The sequence below is a fragment of the Labrus mixtus genome, chromosome 17 (genome assembly GCF_963584025.1).
Source record: "Labrus mixtus chromosome 17, fLabMix1.1, whole genome shotgun sequence".
Classification (NCBI taxonomy): Eukaryota; Metazoa; Chordata; class Actinopteri; order Labriformes; family Labridae; genus Labrus; species Labrus mixtus.
The window spans coordinates 1527306-1545230 of record NC_083628.1 but is presented as its reverse complement, the minus strand read 5'-3'; the positions used below and the strand labels follow the sequence as shown (position 1 = coordinate 1545230).

General features: G+C 42.9%; 2 protein-coding genes across 4 annotated transcripts in view; both read left to right on the top strand.

Annotated features, from left to right (window-relative positions):
• erbin (erbb2 interacting protein) overlaps positions 1–11393 on the top strand; it is a 69894-nt gene extending 58501 nt beyond the window's left edge. For 2 of the 3 annotated variants that reach the window (XM_061060966.1, XM_061060965.1), the window contains exons 20-27: positions 832–1006; positions 1093–2587; positions 2778–2921; positions 4752–4808; positions 5521–5688; positions 6488–6580; positions 6697–6771; positions 7692–11393. In XM_061060966.1, the coding sequence (XP_060916949.1) occupies positions 832–1006; positions 1093–2587; positions 2778–2921; positions 4752–4808; positions 5521–5688; positions 6488–6580; positions 6697–6771; positions 7692–7799 (2315 nt within the window). In that variant the 3' untranslated portion in view covers positions 7800–11393. The remainder of the gene's footprint in view (positions 1–831; positions 1007–1092; positions 2588–2777; positions 2922–4751; positions 4809–5520; positions 5689–6487; positions 6581–6696; positions 6772–7691) is intronic. The other variant, XM_061060967.1, reaches the window with a different exon arrangement.
• Positions 11394–13709: 2316 nt separating this feature from the next.
• Positions 13710–15342, top strand: LOC132992601 (axonemal dynein light intermediate polypeptide 1-like). Its single transcript, XM_061062026.1, has 6 exons — positions 13710–13790; positions 14027–14166; positions 14244–14413; positions 14634–14812; positions 15035–15199; positions 15307–15342. The coding sequence occupies exons 1-6, from the start codon at positions 13710–13712 to the stop codon at positions 15340–15342; spliced, it is 771 nt and encodes a 256-aa protein (XP_060918009.1).
• Positions 15343–17925: the final 2583 nt, after the last annotated feature.

Genomic DNA, 17925 nt, shown 5'->3' with positions numbered 1-17925 from the left:
AGAGTTATTCCCAGCTTCAAGTCCTGGTGATTAAATGCCTTAAAGGAATCAATCTGTCCATGAGGACATCATCCAAACCGAGGCACTTTTCACACATGCACTCCCTGAAAATGTGCAGAAAATATCATCTTGCTGAGTTGGACTTTAACTCGTCCCTCACAGCCGGATGGGAGGTCAGCGGGCAAGACATGACGTAAAAAGGACGCTGCAGAAGTTGTAGAGAAATGTTTACAACATATTCAAGATAGCGAAACAGAGTCTGATGCTATATTTGACTTTATATCAACTCTACTTGTAATTGGACGTCCTGACAGTGTAAGAAAAGAACTGAGTGGCAAGCAGAAGAGAGAATTAATCAACTTCTTTACATGCATATAGTTTGCAGCAGTCCCAGGATATAAATGTCGTCAACCCCTGCCCGTTGCTAAAGTTAAATTTTACTGAATTCCTTTCTGCTGCTCAGACTTCTGACTTCTGCTTACCCCGACTTTGACTTTGAGGGCTTGCAGGAAAAATTCCAGAGAAATTGGGGGGGGAAATTCAGCTGTTTCTGTTCACACATGCAGCTCACATTTTATCAGGAGTTTTTTGGTCATGTGTGCAAAGGTTTCTTAGCGAGTCCAGGTGGAACAAGCAGCTGACATTTCTTACTAAAGAAATACTTGGAACAGTTTGTCCGATCAGCTCTGTCAGAAAAAGACTCCTAAAATATGAAGTTTTATAGGAATACCAATATGAGTGGGGCTTTAAGAGGCAGTGATTTAAGAGGGGAAGTTGACAAGTGATGTGAAATAGATAAAGTACACTAACAGTGATATATGTGATTCACAGATGATGCAGACTCTCTGCTGGATGAGACAGTGGCCAACAGCAACCAGAACAACAGCAACTGTTCGTCTCCATCGCGCATGTCTGACTCAGTGTCGCTGACCACAGACAGCAGTCAGGACAACTCTCTGTGCACGCCCGAGAGAGAGGCTAAGATGCCCTTCCTGCCAAAAACACGGTCAGTACCATTCTTTAACCAGTTTGAGATAAAGTGGAGTCTTCATTCAAAATCTTATGAACCAGTTTGTTCTGTGTTTTTTTTAGTCAAGAAGATGAGAATATGAACCAGCCGCCTAAAGACACCACCCCTCTCCTGCACAACGGCAACGGCTCTGAAACGTCCCTTCAGGCCCTTTTAAAAACCCAGCAGACGCCGCCAGAAAAAATGGGCGACTACGACCTCTCCATGGAAGCCAGACTGGCCTTCATCGAGAAGGGAATCAACAACGGCATGGGAGAAACCTACAGCAAGTGGGACCAGATCAACATGAACGTGTCCAAGCTGCCGACCGACAACATGGTCCAGCTGGACGCGGCGGACAAAACCAAGAATGGTGCACTAACGAAAGAGGACTTTGAGAGTAAACGGGGCTTCAGCAATGAGCATTTTCTGAATGGAAACCAGCAGGTGAGCGACTGCATCAACAGCCAAGGGATGAGAGTGGAGACGTCTGCCGGGCATGTGGCCTCGACAGGCATGACAGCCAGCAGTGACATGTCTCTGTCTCGCAGCACAGAGGAGCTGTCTCCAGAGAAAAGATGCTATCCCCCACAGGTGATGAAGTCTCACAGTGTTAGCAACATAGAATCAGGAGGGTTGAAGATCTACTCCTTCGACGGGGAGGGTGACTCCTATGACGCGGCGGGGAGGATGGCAGGAGTCGGGCCGGGACCGGGAGCGCAGGGCCAAAGCATCGTCAGGAGCAAGTCAGCGAGTCAGTTACTAAACGACCAGTCTCTGCAAATCTACCCCGGCTCCTCTGCGTCCTCCTCAGACCTGCTCTCCTCCTCTAAGCCCCCTGCCAGCACCAGCAGATACCCGGTCTCCTCCAGCATGGCCATGGGCATCCCTCCCCCGCAGTACAACATCCAGTACACAAGCAGTGCCGCGCCTAAAGACGGCCTCTGGGCTCAGAGGACGGCCATGCCCCCTGAGCACCAAGGCTACCACCCTCCTCCTCCTGCACCTCACTCTCTAGCCAACACCAACTACTCAAACCGCAATCAGGCACCCCCATACCCTCTGCCGCCCCAGCAGAGGGGGCCCCCAATGGGTCCCAAACCGCCCGGTGACATGTGGGCTATGGAGAGGCTTCATTCCACCGGAGGACAGGTCAGAAGCAGCACGCTGCAGAGGCAAAGCAGCACCGCCTCCACGGCTTCTATGGGCGACCCGAGGCGCATGCAGTTGCCCGAAGGGGAATACATGACATACAGGGACATTCACACCCTCGCCAGGGGGCCGCTGGCGATGAGCACGGCCATGCAGAGGCCGCTTTCGGCCCGCACCTACAGCATCGACGTACCAGGAGCTTCCAGGCCCGTGAGCGCCAGGCCGCAGCCCCACGAGCTTCCGGAGAGGACCATGTCCGTCAGCGACTTCAACTACCAGCAGGGCAGCCCCAGCAAGAGGCCCAACGCCAGGGTGAAGTCCGAGCACTCGCTGCTGGACGGGCCGGGGGGAGCGGGAGGAGGACGGGTGCCGGCTGACTGGAGAGACCAGGTGATGCGGCACATCGAGGCCAAGAAAATGGAGAAGGTAAAAAAGCGATTTAAAACTTAAATATCAAGTTTAGCAAAGTGTACTAACCCCTCTGAACGCCAACGCATGTTTGTCTGTAAATGCTGTAAACCTCTTTTGTTTTGTCTTCTATGTCAACACTCATTTGGCGGATTTTGCATGACATTATAGTTCGGTGCTGGTTGTTTCATGTCGTCCCTCTGTTCAGAACGCGCTGTCTCGCTCCTATAATTCCAATAACTCTCCGCTGAGCTGGTCTCACCACGGCAGCTGTAGGGAAATGCATGCCAGCCAAGGCTCTCTCTTGTTTAGTACCAGGGACGGACAGCCCTACGGAGCTCTGGGCTTCTGTGTGAGTACTGAGTGAACCTGACGTTAGCTCCTGCTGCTCATACTAAGCCTGGGCTTCCTGTTCCTGCTAGTTTCACTCCCTGTAGAAGATTTTTAAAACAAATGTTTCCTCCTCTCCTCCTGTGTTGAGAAGTGACTCTCCCAGAAGCCATCTTTCACTTGTCCTTGTACGGGCAAATGAAAGTATGTCTGATTTCCTCCCAACTGCAAACCTTTGTATAGTATGTGTGATGACTTATAAGTGATGAGTGTTGGATTTAACAGACGTTTTAGCACAGCTCCTCTTAGCGCAATGCAGACTGGATTTTTCTATAAAGGGGCGCTCTGATTGTTTTGTACCATCATCCAATTGGTTTTTATGGCTTTCCTCCCTCGATTAATGAAAGAAGAAGAGAAATCTGACTTTAACAAATACACTGTCATCGTCATCTAACCTGATACAGGTTTACAGCTGAGCCAAATTACTCTTCTCACAGAACAGGAAGCAGCAAAATGACATAAAAACAATAAGATTGCAAGGTTGCAGGATGAAATGTAATGCGAGCACATTTAGTGAATGTGCAGGGATGCAAACTTTATGTATCAGTCAGCCATTTAGAAAAAGTACAACAGGGATCATGGTGGTTATGGTGCATTCATGTGGTGTCGGACACATCGGAAACTCTGGAAAGGAAGAGGTGCCCGATGACTTGCCGCTTTGATGTCATATTGGTCATCACATGGGGGCAAAATATGTTTTGTGATTCACGTTTTGCATTCTGAATTTAAATTACAAGAACACACTGAAGTTGGAAGAGCGACTTCCCAACTCGGAAACTTGGACAGTCTGAGGAGCACATGAATGCAGCATAAAGAAAACACCTGAATTATGGGGGGGGGCTGTAGCCTAGTGGTTAGTGTGCAATGCCCCATGTACGGAGGCTGTCGTCCTCCTGGCTCGAATCCGACCTGTAGGTCCTTTACCGGCATGTCATTCTCTCTCTCTCTCTCTCTCTCTCTCTCTCTCTCTCTCTCTCTCTCTCTCTCTCTCTCTCTCTCTCTCTCTCTCTCTCTCTCTCTCTCTCTCTCTCTCTCTCTCTCTCTCTCTCTCTCTCTCCCTGATTTCCGACTCTGTCCAATGGATGCACAAAAAGCCGGCGCCCCACAAAAAAAACAGGATTCTCCTTAAAGCCATTTGAGGTCTGCTACCTTGTCGTCATGAAAGCCTACATGCGTGGTACAAAACAGCCCCTTTTTTAAAAACCCCTCCAGCTTCCTTAAAATCATGATCATTATCTCGGTGTGCAGAAACTAATCCTGTGATTGTATTGCATCTTTGCAAACCCTCGTTGTTTTCTCCCCCCTCCCCTCTTCACTGCACTTTTAACTCTTCTCAATCATCTTCACTTCAGTTTTTCATCCCCTCATAACCTCTCACTTTTTATGTGGAGTTGAAAACATGTGTTTGCCAACGGTAAGTGGGAAAAGTGTGTGTCTCAGTGAGTTAGAAAAGTGTGTGTTAGAATCTGTGGAGTCCTCCCCAAAACCCAATGTAACCTTTAAGATCGACTTTATCTCCCGGCTGTTATCGAGAATAACATGCTGCTTAGCAGCTGAATAGAAAGTAAGCAGAGTTTAATCACAGTTTTTCATCATTTTAATCAGATGTCACCCTTCCCTCCCATCCCATCCTGTGCAACACATCACTGCCCCTAATGCCATTACCAGACATGAGAAATGTTCATGTCAGTGTCTTAATTGTCGGTCCAGTCTGATATGTCTCGTGTAAGTGAGTTTTAGTGAGGTGAAGTAAGGACACGATGCTAATAATCATAACTTTCTCTCCTCTCAGGATGATGTGTTTGTTCCCCAAGGGCAGCAGAGTTACACCATGGACCCCCACAGAAAAGTAGGTGGATATAAACCCGAGATGTCATGAAGTTATATATGATACTCAATGTGGTTTTATGTGAATTTGTAAACGGACCACCAACCTGCCAAGAGACCTAATGGGTATGTGTATGCTTGTCTATGCCTACCATATGGCATGTTTACACGTTTATGTTCATTAACTGGCTGAGGGAAGCCAGTTTTAAGGCCGTTTTGGACACCCCTCGGTTTGCTAGATATGAGAGCAGTTATCAGGTCAACAGGTGTTGCAGCGATGGAAGCGGGTCAAGAGAAGTGGTTCAGATAGAAGTGATTGTACTCGACCTAAAAAGCCTCTGCATGTTTCTAATAAGCTCCACGAGCAGAAACGTGCTCAAACTAGGATCAATATTGGAGATGCTTTTTGAAAAATGGAGAGAGGTTAGAACACAGAAAGGTTTACAGACCCATGCAGAGCTGGATAAACACTGAAGCTTCAGAGTCCACCACATGGTGACCTGTGTGAGCATCGACTCTAGAGAGGAGGGGGCGAGGGGAGACAGCTCTCTATGATGTTTAGAATTTAGACTGCAGTACCCATTTTAAACACTAGGTGTCAGAGTTACATACTGCTCCTTTAATACAAACACACCTGAGCATTAAATGTTGTGTGTTTCTAAATCACATTTTGACTTTTCTCTGATTCAGCCAAGCTTTGAAGAGGTTAACATGTCTGTGTTTTTGTCTCTCAGGTGCCTTTGATGAATGGTCAGATGGGCCCCTCCGCTCGTCCTCAGATGAGCCAGGCTCCCATGGCTCGCCACCCTTCCAGAGAGCAGCTCATTGATTATCTGATGCTCAAAGTTTCCCATCAGCCCCAGGGGCCCCCTCGCGTCCAGCACGACACAATGCAGCAAGAGGTGAACAATAGATATTTGTGTGAATTTAAATAAGAGTGGGATGCGCTTCATTGGCTTGGCTATAGGTGGTCTATAGTTGGACGGAGCTGGGCTAACATATAACCAGCTTTAAAGCAACACAATGTGACTTTTACACCTTAAAACGGTAGATTCACAGTCAACCTTCAACGTTCAGCGAGGGTATTAGTGTCTACCCCATCACCACAGATCTCTAATGTGTCTCTAGTCCGTCTACAAACCCCCTGACCCCACTTTTCAGAAAATGTGTGTTCAAACAGGCCGTTTGCAGATTTTCCCTTCATGACATCACAAAGGGCAGTAGCCCCTCCCCCAGGTGGGTGACACTCCCACAGCTAGGTGTTTGTTCTGCCCTCTGAGTCTGCCTTCTCACCGTAAACAATAGGACATGGAGCGAGAAAGCACCGAGTACACCCAAAGCCCTTCCAGAGAGGGGGCGTGGTCAGACACAGCTCATTTACATATTTAAAGGTACAGACACAGAAACAGTCTGTTCTGAGCAGGGCTGAAATAGAGGGGTTTATAGACATGATCAAATACAGGATCAGAGTGGATTTAGAACAAGAAACTTCACACACATGTTTTGAGGAGCTCTGAGACTTATTTAAACTGAAGAAGAGGAGGAGGATATGTCACCTTTAATATTTGTATGAATTCGGCTCCCTTACCTTCTGCTGTGACTCGTTTCTCGTGACTCATTTGAAATGTGTGAACATGGTGTAATAAACGCTGCATGACGGTGAGTAAACAAAACTAATGGAAGTGTGTGGGTGTGTTTCAGATCCGTGTGAAATTGGAGAAGAATCCCGAGCTGGGTTTCAGTATATCAGGAGGAGTGGGAGGCCGGGGAAACCCCTTTCGTCCAGACGACTATGTAAATTCAAACCTAATCTTCTGATACATCCATAATGAAGCTTCAATGCCTCATATTCTAATATTTCAGCTTTTAATATTTGTAAGTAATTCAATATCTTTGTTTTATTATTTCAGGGTATTTTTGTGACAAGGGTTCAACCTGAGGGACCTGCATCAAAGATTCTTCAACCTGGAGATAAAATCATTCAGGTACGCTCCTGTCTGACGGCTAAATTCCAGCAGATGTGTGTTTGCTACGTCTCCGCTCCCCTACAGCAGCACAGCTGATAGGTTTTTACTTTAGTTGATGTGTGTGCGTCCACTGGCTCCGCTACGCTGCGTCTCAGCTCAGTCAGTCCTGAGTCCTCTGCAGCAGATCCGCAGGGCCTCTGTTTGTGCTGAACACCGGAGCGGGGCACATCAATTCACCACAGAAAAGATCGAGCAGGACAGGAAGTCAGGCACTGAAACAACATTAAAACATCCTGTTAATTTTCAGAATAAAACACTCAAGTTTTGACGGTTTTGTTGTTGTTTATAACACATGCGTCGTATTATCTCGGGCTGTCCAATGGGGTTGCTCCATGCGGGTTGTTGACGGATGAGGGAGCTGTAAAGGAGCGGAGCGGACACACAATGCACACATATATCTGGTGGAAGTTCTGGGTGAAGAGAGTCTGAGAATATGATTCTGTGATTTGTTAAAGGTTTGTTGCAGTTTTCTCCATGCAAACAAATTAATAATCTTAATCTCTCTCTCTCTCTGTCTCTCTCTCTTCTCTCTCCCTCTCTCTATCTCTCTCTCTCTCTCTCCCTCTCTCTCTCTTCTCTCTATCTCTCTCTATCTCTCTCTTCTCTCTCTCTCTCTCTGTCTCTCTCTATCTCTGTCTCTCTCTCTTCTCTCTCTGTCTCTCTCTCTCTCTGTCTCTCTCTTCTCTCTCTCTCTCTCTCTCTCTCTCTCTCCCTCTCTCTATCTCTCTCTCCCTCTCTCTATCTCTCTCTCTCGGTCTCTCTCCCTCTCTCTCTCTCCTCTTCTCTCTATCTCTCTCTCTCTCGCTCTCTCTCTTCTCTCTCTCTCTCTGTCTCTCTCTCTCCCCCTCTACCTCTCGCTCTCGCTCTCTCTCTCTCAGGCGAATGGATACAGCTTTGTGAATATCGACCACGGGAACGCGGTGTCCCTCCTGAAGACGTTTGCGAACACTGTGGATTTGACTATCATGAGAGAAATGCAAGCGTAGACTTCAAACTGACTTCTGAAGACGAGGGGGCGGGGACAACGAGAAGAGAGATGATGTTGACTCTCATATTTTTTATACACAGAGGAGACTGGTCTGTCGATTACCTGTAAGGACTATTTATAGGAGGGATCTTTATAGCCTTGATTGAACGGGGAAAACCACTGAATGTAGTGGGATCGAAGCGAGACGGCGACGGCGGCAAAACCTCTGCAAGTACGAGTCCTCAAAAGGCCATCACTGTGGTATCTATATTTTTATACAGAAGAAGCTGAAGATATGACCTGAAGCAAATAATTACTGTGGTCTCTGTACAGATCATCTTTTTTTTTTTTTTAAGTCCAAATCACATAAGTCCTTTATCATGAATTAGGTTTTTTATTTCTGCAGATCCTGAGTTGACCACTAGGGGGCAGGGCTCCCTCTGTTCTGTCATACAATTTGCCTTTTTTTTGTTTTTTTTTATTTAAGATGTTGAAACCGTTTTCTGGTCTGCTACGCGATCATAATCGGAGGACGATGTTACGTGATTTTTCCTGTGGAGACGAATGTCGACGGAGGAGCGGTTTGTTTGTTTTTCTTTTGGAAGAGAGATTATTTTGTTTTCTCTTGTTGCAAAATCAGAAAGCTGAGAAGAGGAAACCATCCACACACCACCACCCCCCCTCACTGCTGATCATCCCTCCAGAGTGCACGGACACTTCTGTCCTCACAGCATCCGCCCGGCATATCACCTCACCGGACCGCTCGCTGCGCCGCCGTGTGGACGCAGAAGAAGAAATCCTCTCACCGCCTCTCGGACGTCGGCGAGAAACGCAGTCAGAGCGTGATCGTCAGAGCGTAGGGGGAAATCCTTACAGGAAGAGGGGTCGGCTGTTTGCTCAGCCTTACTTGTTGCCAGTCAGAAGATTCTTTTTTTTTTTTTTTTTTTTTTTTTTTTTTTAAATCAAAGGTTTGATATTTTGGGAAATGTTCTTCTTCGCTTTAGAGACGAGGAGATTGGAGCGCTAGCGGCCGGCTAGCTCAAAGCTAACTCATGCTAAGTCTGTCGAAAAAGTCTGACGAGCTCTTCTTGAACTCCATTATTAAATCTGATGTCTTGTATGTTTTTATATACACTCACAAACAGACTGGTCGTCATGACAACATTTATCTGTTTTACCTGCGAGGAGATTTAACTTTCCAGAAGGCCGGAGGGTTACCTAGCAACAAAGCACGAAGAAATCTGCACAAAACCCTCTGAAGGAAAAGGTCAAACTGTCCGATTTCCAGCCTTCTGTCACAGCGATCAGTCGCCTCGGCGTCTCCTCCTCCTCCTCCATCGGAAAGCGAAGACGAGCATTTCCCAAAGTGTCACCAGCTATTCCTTTTTTAGCGCAGGAAGATATGAGCGGATATTTTAGCAGTGACGCTAGCTAACCAAAGCAAGTTTAGAAACTGGGCGAGAGGGCGGGAGACGACATGAGAAAGATACTCGAGCACGATCATGAAACATTCACACGTGTTGGATTTTGTAAAGGGCTTCATCGTAAAGGGCGGCCAATGAGACGCGAGAGAGGGTTTCAACATCTGTCTGTTTTGATTTCTCACATGGGAGGAGACCACCGTTTGCCTTTTTTAATGTCTTTAAGTTTTATCGTGTTTTTTGTTTTTTTACTCATCACTATCATCACTTGTTTTTGTTTCTTTGTTTTTTAAATTCTCTCTCTTTGCTGTACAGAGAGGTGAGTCGGGAGAAGCGAGTTGTTAAAGTGCCATAAGACCTTGAACTGTTTGAGAAAAACAAAAACAAAGGGGGGGGGGGGAGGAGCGTTCACCCCGGAGCCCAAGCAATACTCACATAATCACCATCGTCCAGCAGCGTAACGGCTTCAAAGCAATATCCACAGCCTCATCGGATCACGTTTTTAAAAACGACACACACAAGCTTTTAGTAATCCCTGGTGATTTTACATGATTTTTATAATGTGAAAAGAATCTTTTTTTGTAATGAATTAGCACAGGAGATATATCACTATATATGGTAGTGCTAAAAAGACAAAAAGATCTCTGCATTGTGTAAAAAGTGAATGTCTGTGTGTCACCCCCACCCCACCCCCACCCCGAGGACTTCTTCTCTTTGTTGCTTTGATTTCTGTAAATCCAGACCGATCATCCGAGCAACAAAAAAAACCCAAAACTTAAACGACATCTGAGAGCGTTCCTGACTTACATCGACAAAATGTGAGAAGACGACATGTTAGAAGAAGTAGGTAGTTAAACGCACACGTGCAAAATCAGCAGACTGAGGGAGAAGATCGGGCCTGCACACTTTGCTCAAAAGCCACAGAAAGTTTTACAACATTTAGACAAAATGTCACCGGGAACTTTTCATCCACTTTGTAAATATTTTTTTCAGTGAGGACGTATTTCCAAAAAAAAAAAAACGGAAATGATACATTTCACACAGTGATGAATTCAAAACCTGCACATTTGTGACCACTAAATTATTGGGATGATATGTAAAAGGCTTTTTTTTATCCTGACTCTGCGTTCCCTAAATGTCTCCACAGCGGATTGTACTGTACTGATCCCTGATGTCATACTGAGAGGAGCCATGTTGGTGCTCAAAATGAAATCTTTTAATGATAGAAAACATTGAAAATGAAGGGCTTTACTTTACAGGTTTCAGGGTCTACATGACTATTAGAAACAGAAAGTGATGTCATTGCTCAAGAAGACTATGGCCGGATGTTTCCGGTTTGTTTATTGCATCAACGGGCTCAAACGTTTCTACTCAGTGTTTGACAACATTATGATAAAATATTGATGAAGAGAGAAACTTTATTTAAATCAGAAACAGGTTTCATGTCGCTCTCATTAAAGGAGCAGTATGCAACTCTGACACCTAGTGTTTAAAATGGGTACTGCAGTCCAAATTCAAAACATTATAGGGAACGATGTAAGGACTAAAATGTGAAAACAAAAAAAATATTCAGTTTTATTGGAGTTCTTTCGCCCTAAACGTTTAACTTCTTGAGCAATGCCAAAACTTTCCCAACCTGTTTGTCATTTTAAACACAGACGTCTTGTAAAATAGAGCCCCATGTTCTCAAATATTTACAGAAAAGATGTCCCTTAAAATTAAAACAATGTCTGTTTCTTTTTTAAATCGAGCTGTAGTTTTTAAAATCAGTAAAAAGCATTCAGCGTAAAAAAAAAAAAGATTTCAAATGTCACACTGAACATTGGAGTGTTTTTCACACATGAATTGTTGCTTGTGTTTTTTTTTGTTTTTTAATTTTGTCTGTGATTTCTGTCCGCCTTTCTAAAAAAAGTAGGGTTTAAATCTTTCTGGGGTCGTGGTCACTTTATTTATACTCATGGGGGGGCGGGCAGAGGGGGGAGGGGTCAGAGGGAGGGGGGACCTGCAGTCTGACATCGTAGACAATCTTGGGAGATAAAAAAACATTTTTCCACAATTTCTTCATTCACGTCGGTCTGCTTCTTGCTGCGCTCCCGTACTGTTCTTATTTATTTAGCATTCTTCTTCTGTGGTTTTTAGACCTTACTAATCAAATTGTAAATACTCTAAAAAAAAAAAATTAAAAAAAAGAAGACATTTGAGAGAGAAATTAAAATAACAGCATTAGTGACTTGCGATTGTAAAACCAGCAATAAATTGCAATGCAGAGGCGTCCGTTTAAATGTATAGCTATTCTTTCTAAGGTTTCTCTGGAAACGGCCACATTGAGATGATGATGATGACGATGAAGATGATTGATATGCATTTATCCAACATTCCAGATTTTGTACATAATTACCTGTTTCTGAAGTAACCTGTGGAAAATAAAACTAATGCTCTTTAACAACGATTGCTTCGTCTTCATTTGGTTTATCTGCAGACAGACAGTCCAAGGAAAAGGACAAGTGAGGGGCGGCTGTGGCTCAGCGGTAGAGTCTCTCAATTGGAAGATTTGGGGTTTGATCTCCAGCTCCTGCAGCTACATGATGTGTCCTTGGGCAAGACACCCAATTGATTCATTGGTTCATTTAAATTAACCACAAAATATGAGGTTATTAAATGTTGGAAAACCTCATCTGGTGCGTGTCTTCTGCCCCCTGGTGGAATATCTGTGCACTGCATGTATGTAGTTTTCATCAGATGGATAGATGTGAAAATAAACATCAGGTGAGTGTAAGAGTAGCAGGGTAACATTAGAAAAAGGTAATATTATTCCATGACACATTCTTGATGTACACAGTTTGAGTAGTTGGCTGTTCAATATGAGTCCAGTTCTGCTCGAGGTTCCCGCCTCTTAAAGGACGTTTTTTCTTGCCTATATAACTTTTTAACTCTCTGTTTTTGCACATTTTACATTACATACACATTTAATCTTCCATATTTAATTTACAACCATTTACAACTCTGTTTTTGCACATTTACATTTAATCTTCCATATTTAAGACTAGTAATGCTAAATTAAATCCTGGTTGTATATATTCACATTCTTAGTTTTGATATTTTTAGTACTTATTTACTTTGTATTTAATATTATATTGTGTTTAGATTTGCTAACATTGTGTTTTTTTACTCATATTGTGTGTTTGGATAACCTGCTGCTGTAACGCCACAATTTCCCAGTTTGGGATCAATAAAGTAATTCTATTCTATTCTATTTGCTAAATGTTTGTAGTGTAGTTCAGTGTCTGTGGGTTTGGTGACGGGTGGAAGCATTAAACAGCCTGATCGAGGTTGGTAAGAAAGATCTCCTGTATCTTTCTGTCTCTGGAGCAGCAGAGATGAATGAATCTTCTGAAGGAGCTTTTTTAGGAGACGGTGGTGCCAGATCTCGCGAGAGAAACAAGCAACCAGCTCTATGGAAACAAGCCCAAAACAAGCGACCTGGCACCTCAAATAAATAAAATGAAGCCAAACAGGTGACCTAACCTACCACATAGTTTAAAAGAGAGGTCACCAGATCGGGGCGGGCTAACCAAAGAAACGGGGTCGTGGACGGATCCTGGAAAAGGACAAACTATCGCGATAGTTTTTCGCTTTATTGTGGAGAGTTGGGAGAGAATCAGTAGAGGTTCATACAGGGAGCAAAACAAGCCCAAAACAAGCAACTAGAAAACAAGCCCAAAACAAGCAACTAGAAAACAAGCCCAAAACAAGCAACTAGAAAACAAGCCCAAAACAAGCAACTAGAAAACAAGCCCAAAACAAGCAACTAGAAAACAAGCCCAAAACAAGCAACTAGAAAACAAGCCCAAAACAAGCAACTAGAAAACAAGCCCAAAACAAGCAACTAGAAAACAAGCCCAAAACAAGCAACTAGAAAACAAGCCCAAAACAAGCAACTAGAAAACAAGCCCAAAAACCCGCGACTGACGATATTTGCAAGCGACTTTACAGAAAAACAAGCCCAAAGTCGTTTATAACAAGCGGACCTGGAAACTCTGCTTTACTGTTGTGTTCCTTCTCGGTTACTTACAAATTAAATATATATATTTTTTTAACAAACGTTTAAGAATGTTAAACTATATAATTATAGGCTATATAATAATAAAAAAGCGAACATTCGTATTGCCATTAGCTGTCGTCTTTTGTTGTGCTTTTAAAAAAAAAAAAACATTATTATACCAAAAAAATAAACGATGCAATATAATACTCGAAAAATGAGCTGACAAGCATCATGCATGTGTGTCGCATTGACAAAAAAAAAAAAAAAAGATACAAAAACACTTACTAAATATTAATCTAACCACTGAGTCCAGACGGTCAAACTGAAGAGGGACGCTGTTGCTATGACAACACAAAAAGTGAGCAAGAATCGCATCCTTCGAAACAGCAGCGATATCCCTGCAGCTGAATCACAGACCAAAGGAGTTTCTGGTTTTATTTTGTTCAAATTATCAGATTCAAAAAAGATGATTCCACCAGCCGAATCTCTCCTCAAATACGACAATCCAGTTTTGATCAGGAAAAGCACTGACAGAAAATCACCAAAGGTAAGTTTAGTAACACCAGCCGAGTTTAACCGACGTTTAGTGGTCAAAGTTAGGCATGATGGAGAAAATAGTTTTGACCGTACAGATATTCCTGCTATAATGGCTGCTGTTTCTATGTTTTTTACCAACATCGTTCAGCTTTTAAAAGTGATTAAATGATGATGAATATACTGTATCGTGTATTTCAGGCAAACAAAGTTGATTCATTGTGTAACATGAAACACTTTTCACAACAGGGGCGTCCTTTAAAAGTGAGTCCACAGCAGGTGGGGGAACAGTCTACCCCTGTTCCAACACCTCCAAAATCAAAACCCACCTCTACTGACACCACCAAGCAGGAAGACGAGGAGATCCTAAACGCCATCCTCCCACCCAGGTACAGCTGCATCCATCTACAGTGTGTCATTCATTAAGTTCAATCCACTCAGTTTATCTAAACTTCTGTTATTGAAGGGAATGGACTGACGGGACCCAGCTGTGGGTGCAGCGAGTGTCCAGTGCACCTTGTACAAGAACAGATGTTATTCTCCTAGAGGAGCTGCTGGACACAAAGCTGCACCAAAGGCAGGCCAGACAGACAGGAATCTGCCCTGTCCGCAGGGAGCTCTATTCTCAGTGCTTTGGTGAGAAGGAGGCTCTGATATTTGTGATCACTGAGGCGATTGTGTTGACAAGGATTGAGGATCAAAGAACAAGAATTTGAACCAGTTTTTTGTGTGCACATGGCTTAAATTTCATTTTCCATACAGCTTTCTTCTGAAGCGTTTTGTATAACCACTGAAAACACATTTTTCCTCCTCAAATATGTTACTGTTGCATTTCCTCATTTTCTGTTTCTTTAAGATGAGCTCATCAGACAGGTGACCATCAGGTGTGCTGAGAGCGGCCTGCTGCTCTCGCGGGTCAGAGATGAGATTCAAATGACTGTTGCTGTCTACCAGACTCTGTATGAAAGCAGTGTGGCCTTCGGTGTGAGGAAAGCCCTTCAGTCAGAGCAGGGAAAAGTTGAAATGGAGAAAAAAGTAAGGACATTCACTTTTTTTTTCACTTTCAATAGATAGCATACAAATGTGGAATGTTTGCCAATATTGGCATCCATCGATAGAGAATATACAGTATTTGCCTCTGGAGGAATAAATCGAATGCTATTCGGTTTATTATCCAGCAGAGGGCAGCATTCCTCTAAAATAATGTTTGGTTTTAACATCACTGATCCTGCATTTTAATAAACTTCAAACACCTAGATTACTGATCTTGACGATGAGAAAGTGGAGCTGAAGAAGCAACTGAACGAACTCAAGTCTCAACGTGATGCCATTGTACAACGAGAAACTGAAAGGCGACAGGTTGAAGAAAAGAAGCACGTGGAACAGATCCAGTTCCTCAAGAGAACCAACCTGCAGCTCAAGGTGACGTTTCAAGGCTTCATACCACAGAAATATATCTTCCCACTGCACTTGTTCCTGTAGTGGATGTGGTTATGATGTTAATATTCTTCTTTTGTTTTCCTCTTTAGACCCAACTGGAATTGATCCTCACACCAAAGAAGTAACACCATCGAGAGAGTGGCCATTTGACTTGTTTCTAAATATGTTATAAGTTCTTTCAACTCCTTGATTCCATTAATACGTCCTTTTTTTGGGCTAATTTAAATAAAATAATCTTTACATGTTGCCCTGACTGTCATATTTGTTAATAGTGTAATGAAAAATGCGCTCCAGGAACCATTTTGAAGTAGATTTACTGTTCTTGAGTAATTTGTTTTTCTCCTCCAATTTGACAGAGTTCTCCCAAGTTAAGGAATTACATGTAGGGGTGTTTAAAAAGACTCTTATAAAAACCTGATAATAACTGTTGATAGAACTTCACAGAAAGTGAAATCAAAGCTGAATCATTTTTTAAATTTTTTTTTATTGGTATCCTGATAAGTTGTTGAATTTTTCATGCAATAATATCAGTCAGTCTCTCAAAATGTGGGAATTCAGATCTTCTGGTAAAATGAATAATACTGCAAATAAAATAATTCAGAGGTTTTTTGGACCATTGTTTCGATATGTTTCATTGTATTTGAATTTTAACAAGCAGAAAATAAAAATATATAAACCTCAGTAGATTAATTAACCAAACAAATCATTGATAATAAACCTAAACCCTTAGATCCAGTTCAACAGTTAAATGACAAATGTTTATCAGAATGATATTAAAGTATATAAATGAAGCAATACTTTTATTTTACTGGTAATAAGTACTCTAACTGAGTTGACATTTGTAATGGGCTCTTATCTGTACTTAACTTAAAGGATCTCAAATCTCATCCAACAGGGGTGCTAGCTTGTTTCTGTAAACACTTTGATTTAAACTGATACTTCCACAAACGTTTGAAACACTTTGTTTTTCTTACATTATGTAAATGTCTGTCCGAGCTGTTCAACATGCTTGAATGGTTTAAGATGGTAGAGAAGTTGACAGGGACTTTCCTCACTCCAGGAATATTCCATAATGAGTTGTCGTTATCTTAAAAACACCCTTGGGGGGGAAACATAGCTGCATTATTTCAAGATAGCAGCAGTGATACGACCACATGAAGTGAGGAGGGGTAGGGTGTCCGTCCCACTTCTGGATGAGGACAAACAGAATGCAGAAGAGAGAGTAAGGAGAGGACAGGTGCAGGTGCTGTGGTCCAGTCAAGAAGGAGAGACACATGACAGCTGGCCAAAACACACACACACACACACACACACACACACACACACAGACACACACACCACACACACACACACACACACACACACACACACACACACACACACACACCACACACACACACACACACACACACACACACACACACACACACACACACACACACACACACACACACCACACACACACACACACACACACACACACAGACACACACACACACACACACACACACACACACACACACACACACACACACACACCACACACACACACAAACACACACACACACACACACACACACACACACACACACACACACACACACACACACACACCACACACACACACACACACACACACACACACACACACAGACACACACATACACACACACACACACACACACACACACACACACACACACACACACACACACACACACCACACACACACACACACCACACACACACACACACACACTCACTTCAGTCAGCATGTGAACTAAAGACACTTCATTGCTTAACAAAACAACTTGTTATAATCCATGACAAGTAGAAAAATAAACTTTAATAGATGTATCATGTTTGAACACATTATAGTTTCGCTGCCAATCATTGCAACTGGAAAAGGACAAAGTACCGCGATCGTTTTTTGCTTTATTGTGGAGAGTTGGGAGAGAATCAGTAGAGGTTCATACAGGGAGCAAAACAAGCCCAAAACAAGCAACTAGAAAACAAGCCCAAAACAAGCAACTAGAAAACAAGCCCAAAACAAGCAACTAGAAAACAAGCCCAAAACAAGCAACTAGAAAACAAGCCCAAAACAAGCAACTAGAAAACAAGCCCAAAACAAGCAACTAGAAAACAAGCCCAAAACAAGCAACTAGAAAACAAGCCCAAAACAAGCAACTAGAAAACAAGCCCAAAACAAGCAACTAGAAAACAAGCCCAAAACAAGCAACTAGAAAACAAGCCCAAAACAAGCAACTAGAAAACAAGCCCAAAACAAGCAACTAGAAAACAAGCCCAAAAACCCGCGACTGACGATATTTGCAAGCGACTTTATAGAAAAACAAGCCCAAAGTCGTTTATAACAAGCGGACCTGGCAACACTGTCCTGATTTTGTTATATTGTCTTCATACTGTTTGTCCTGTTTTGCTCTATTTTTATGTTTTCAATGTTTGTTTGTAATTTTCATTGGGGTAAATTTGATTTGTGATAGTAAATATTCTTACTTTGTTATTTTTACTGTATTTTATTTTAACTTTGTTTAATCTCTTCAGGTGAGGTTTTGAGATAAGCCCTCATGGGTTTCTACCTCACCTGCACATGTGTTTTTTTTTTTTTTTTTATTATTTTCTGTTTGATTCTTCTTTTAAAAAAATGTGCAAATAAACTAAACTAAACACTGGTGGGAGACATTGTCCAT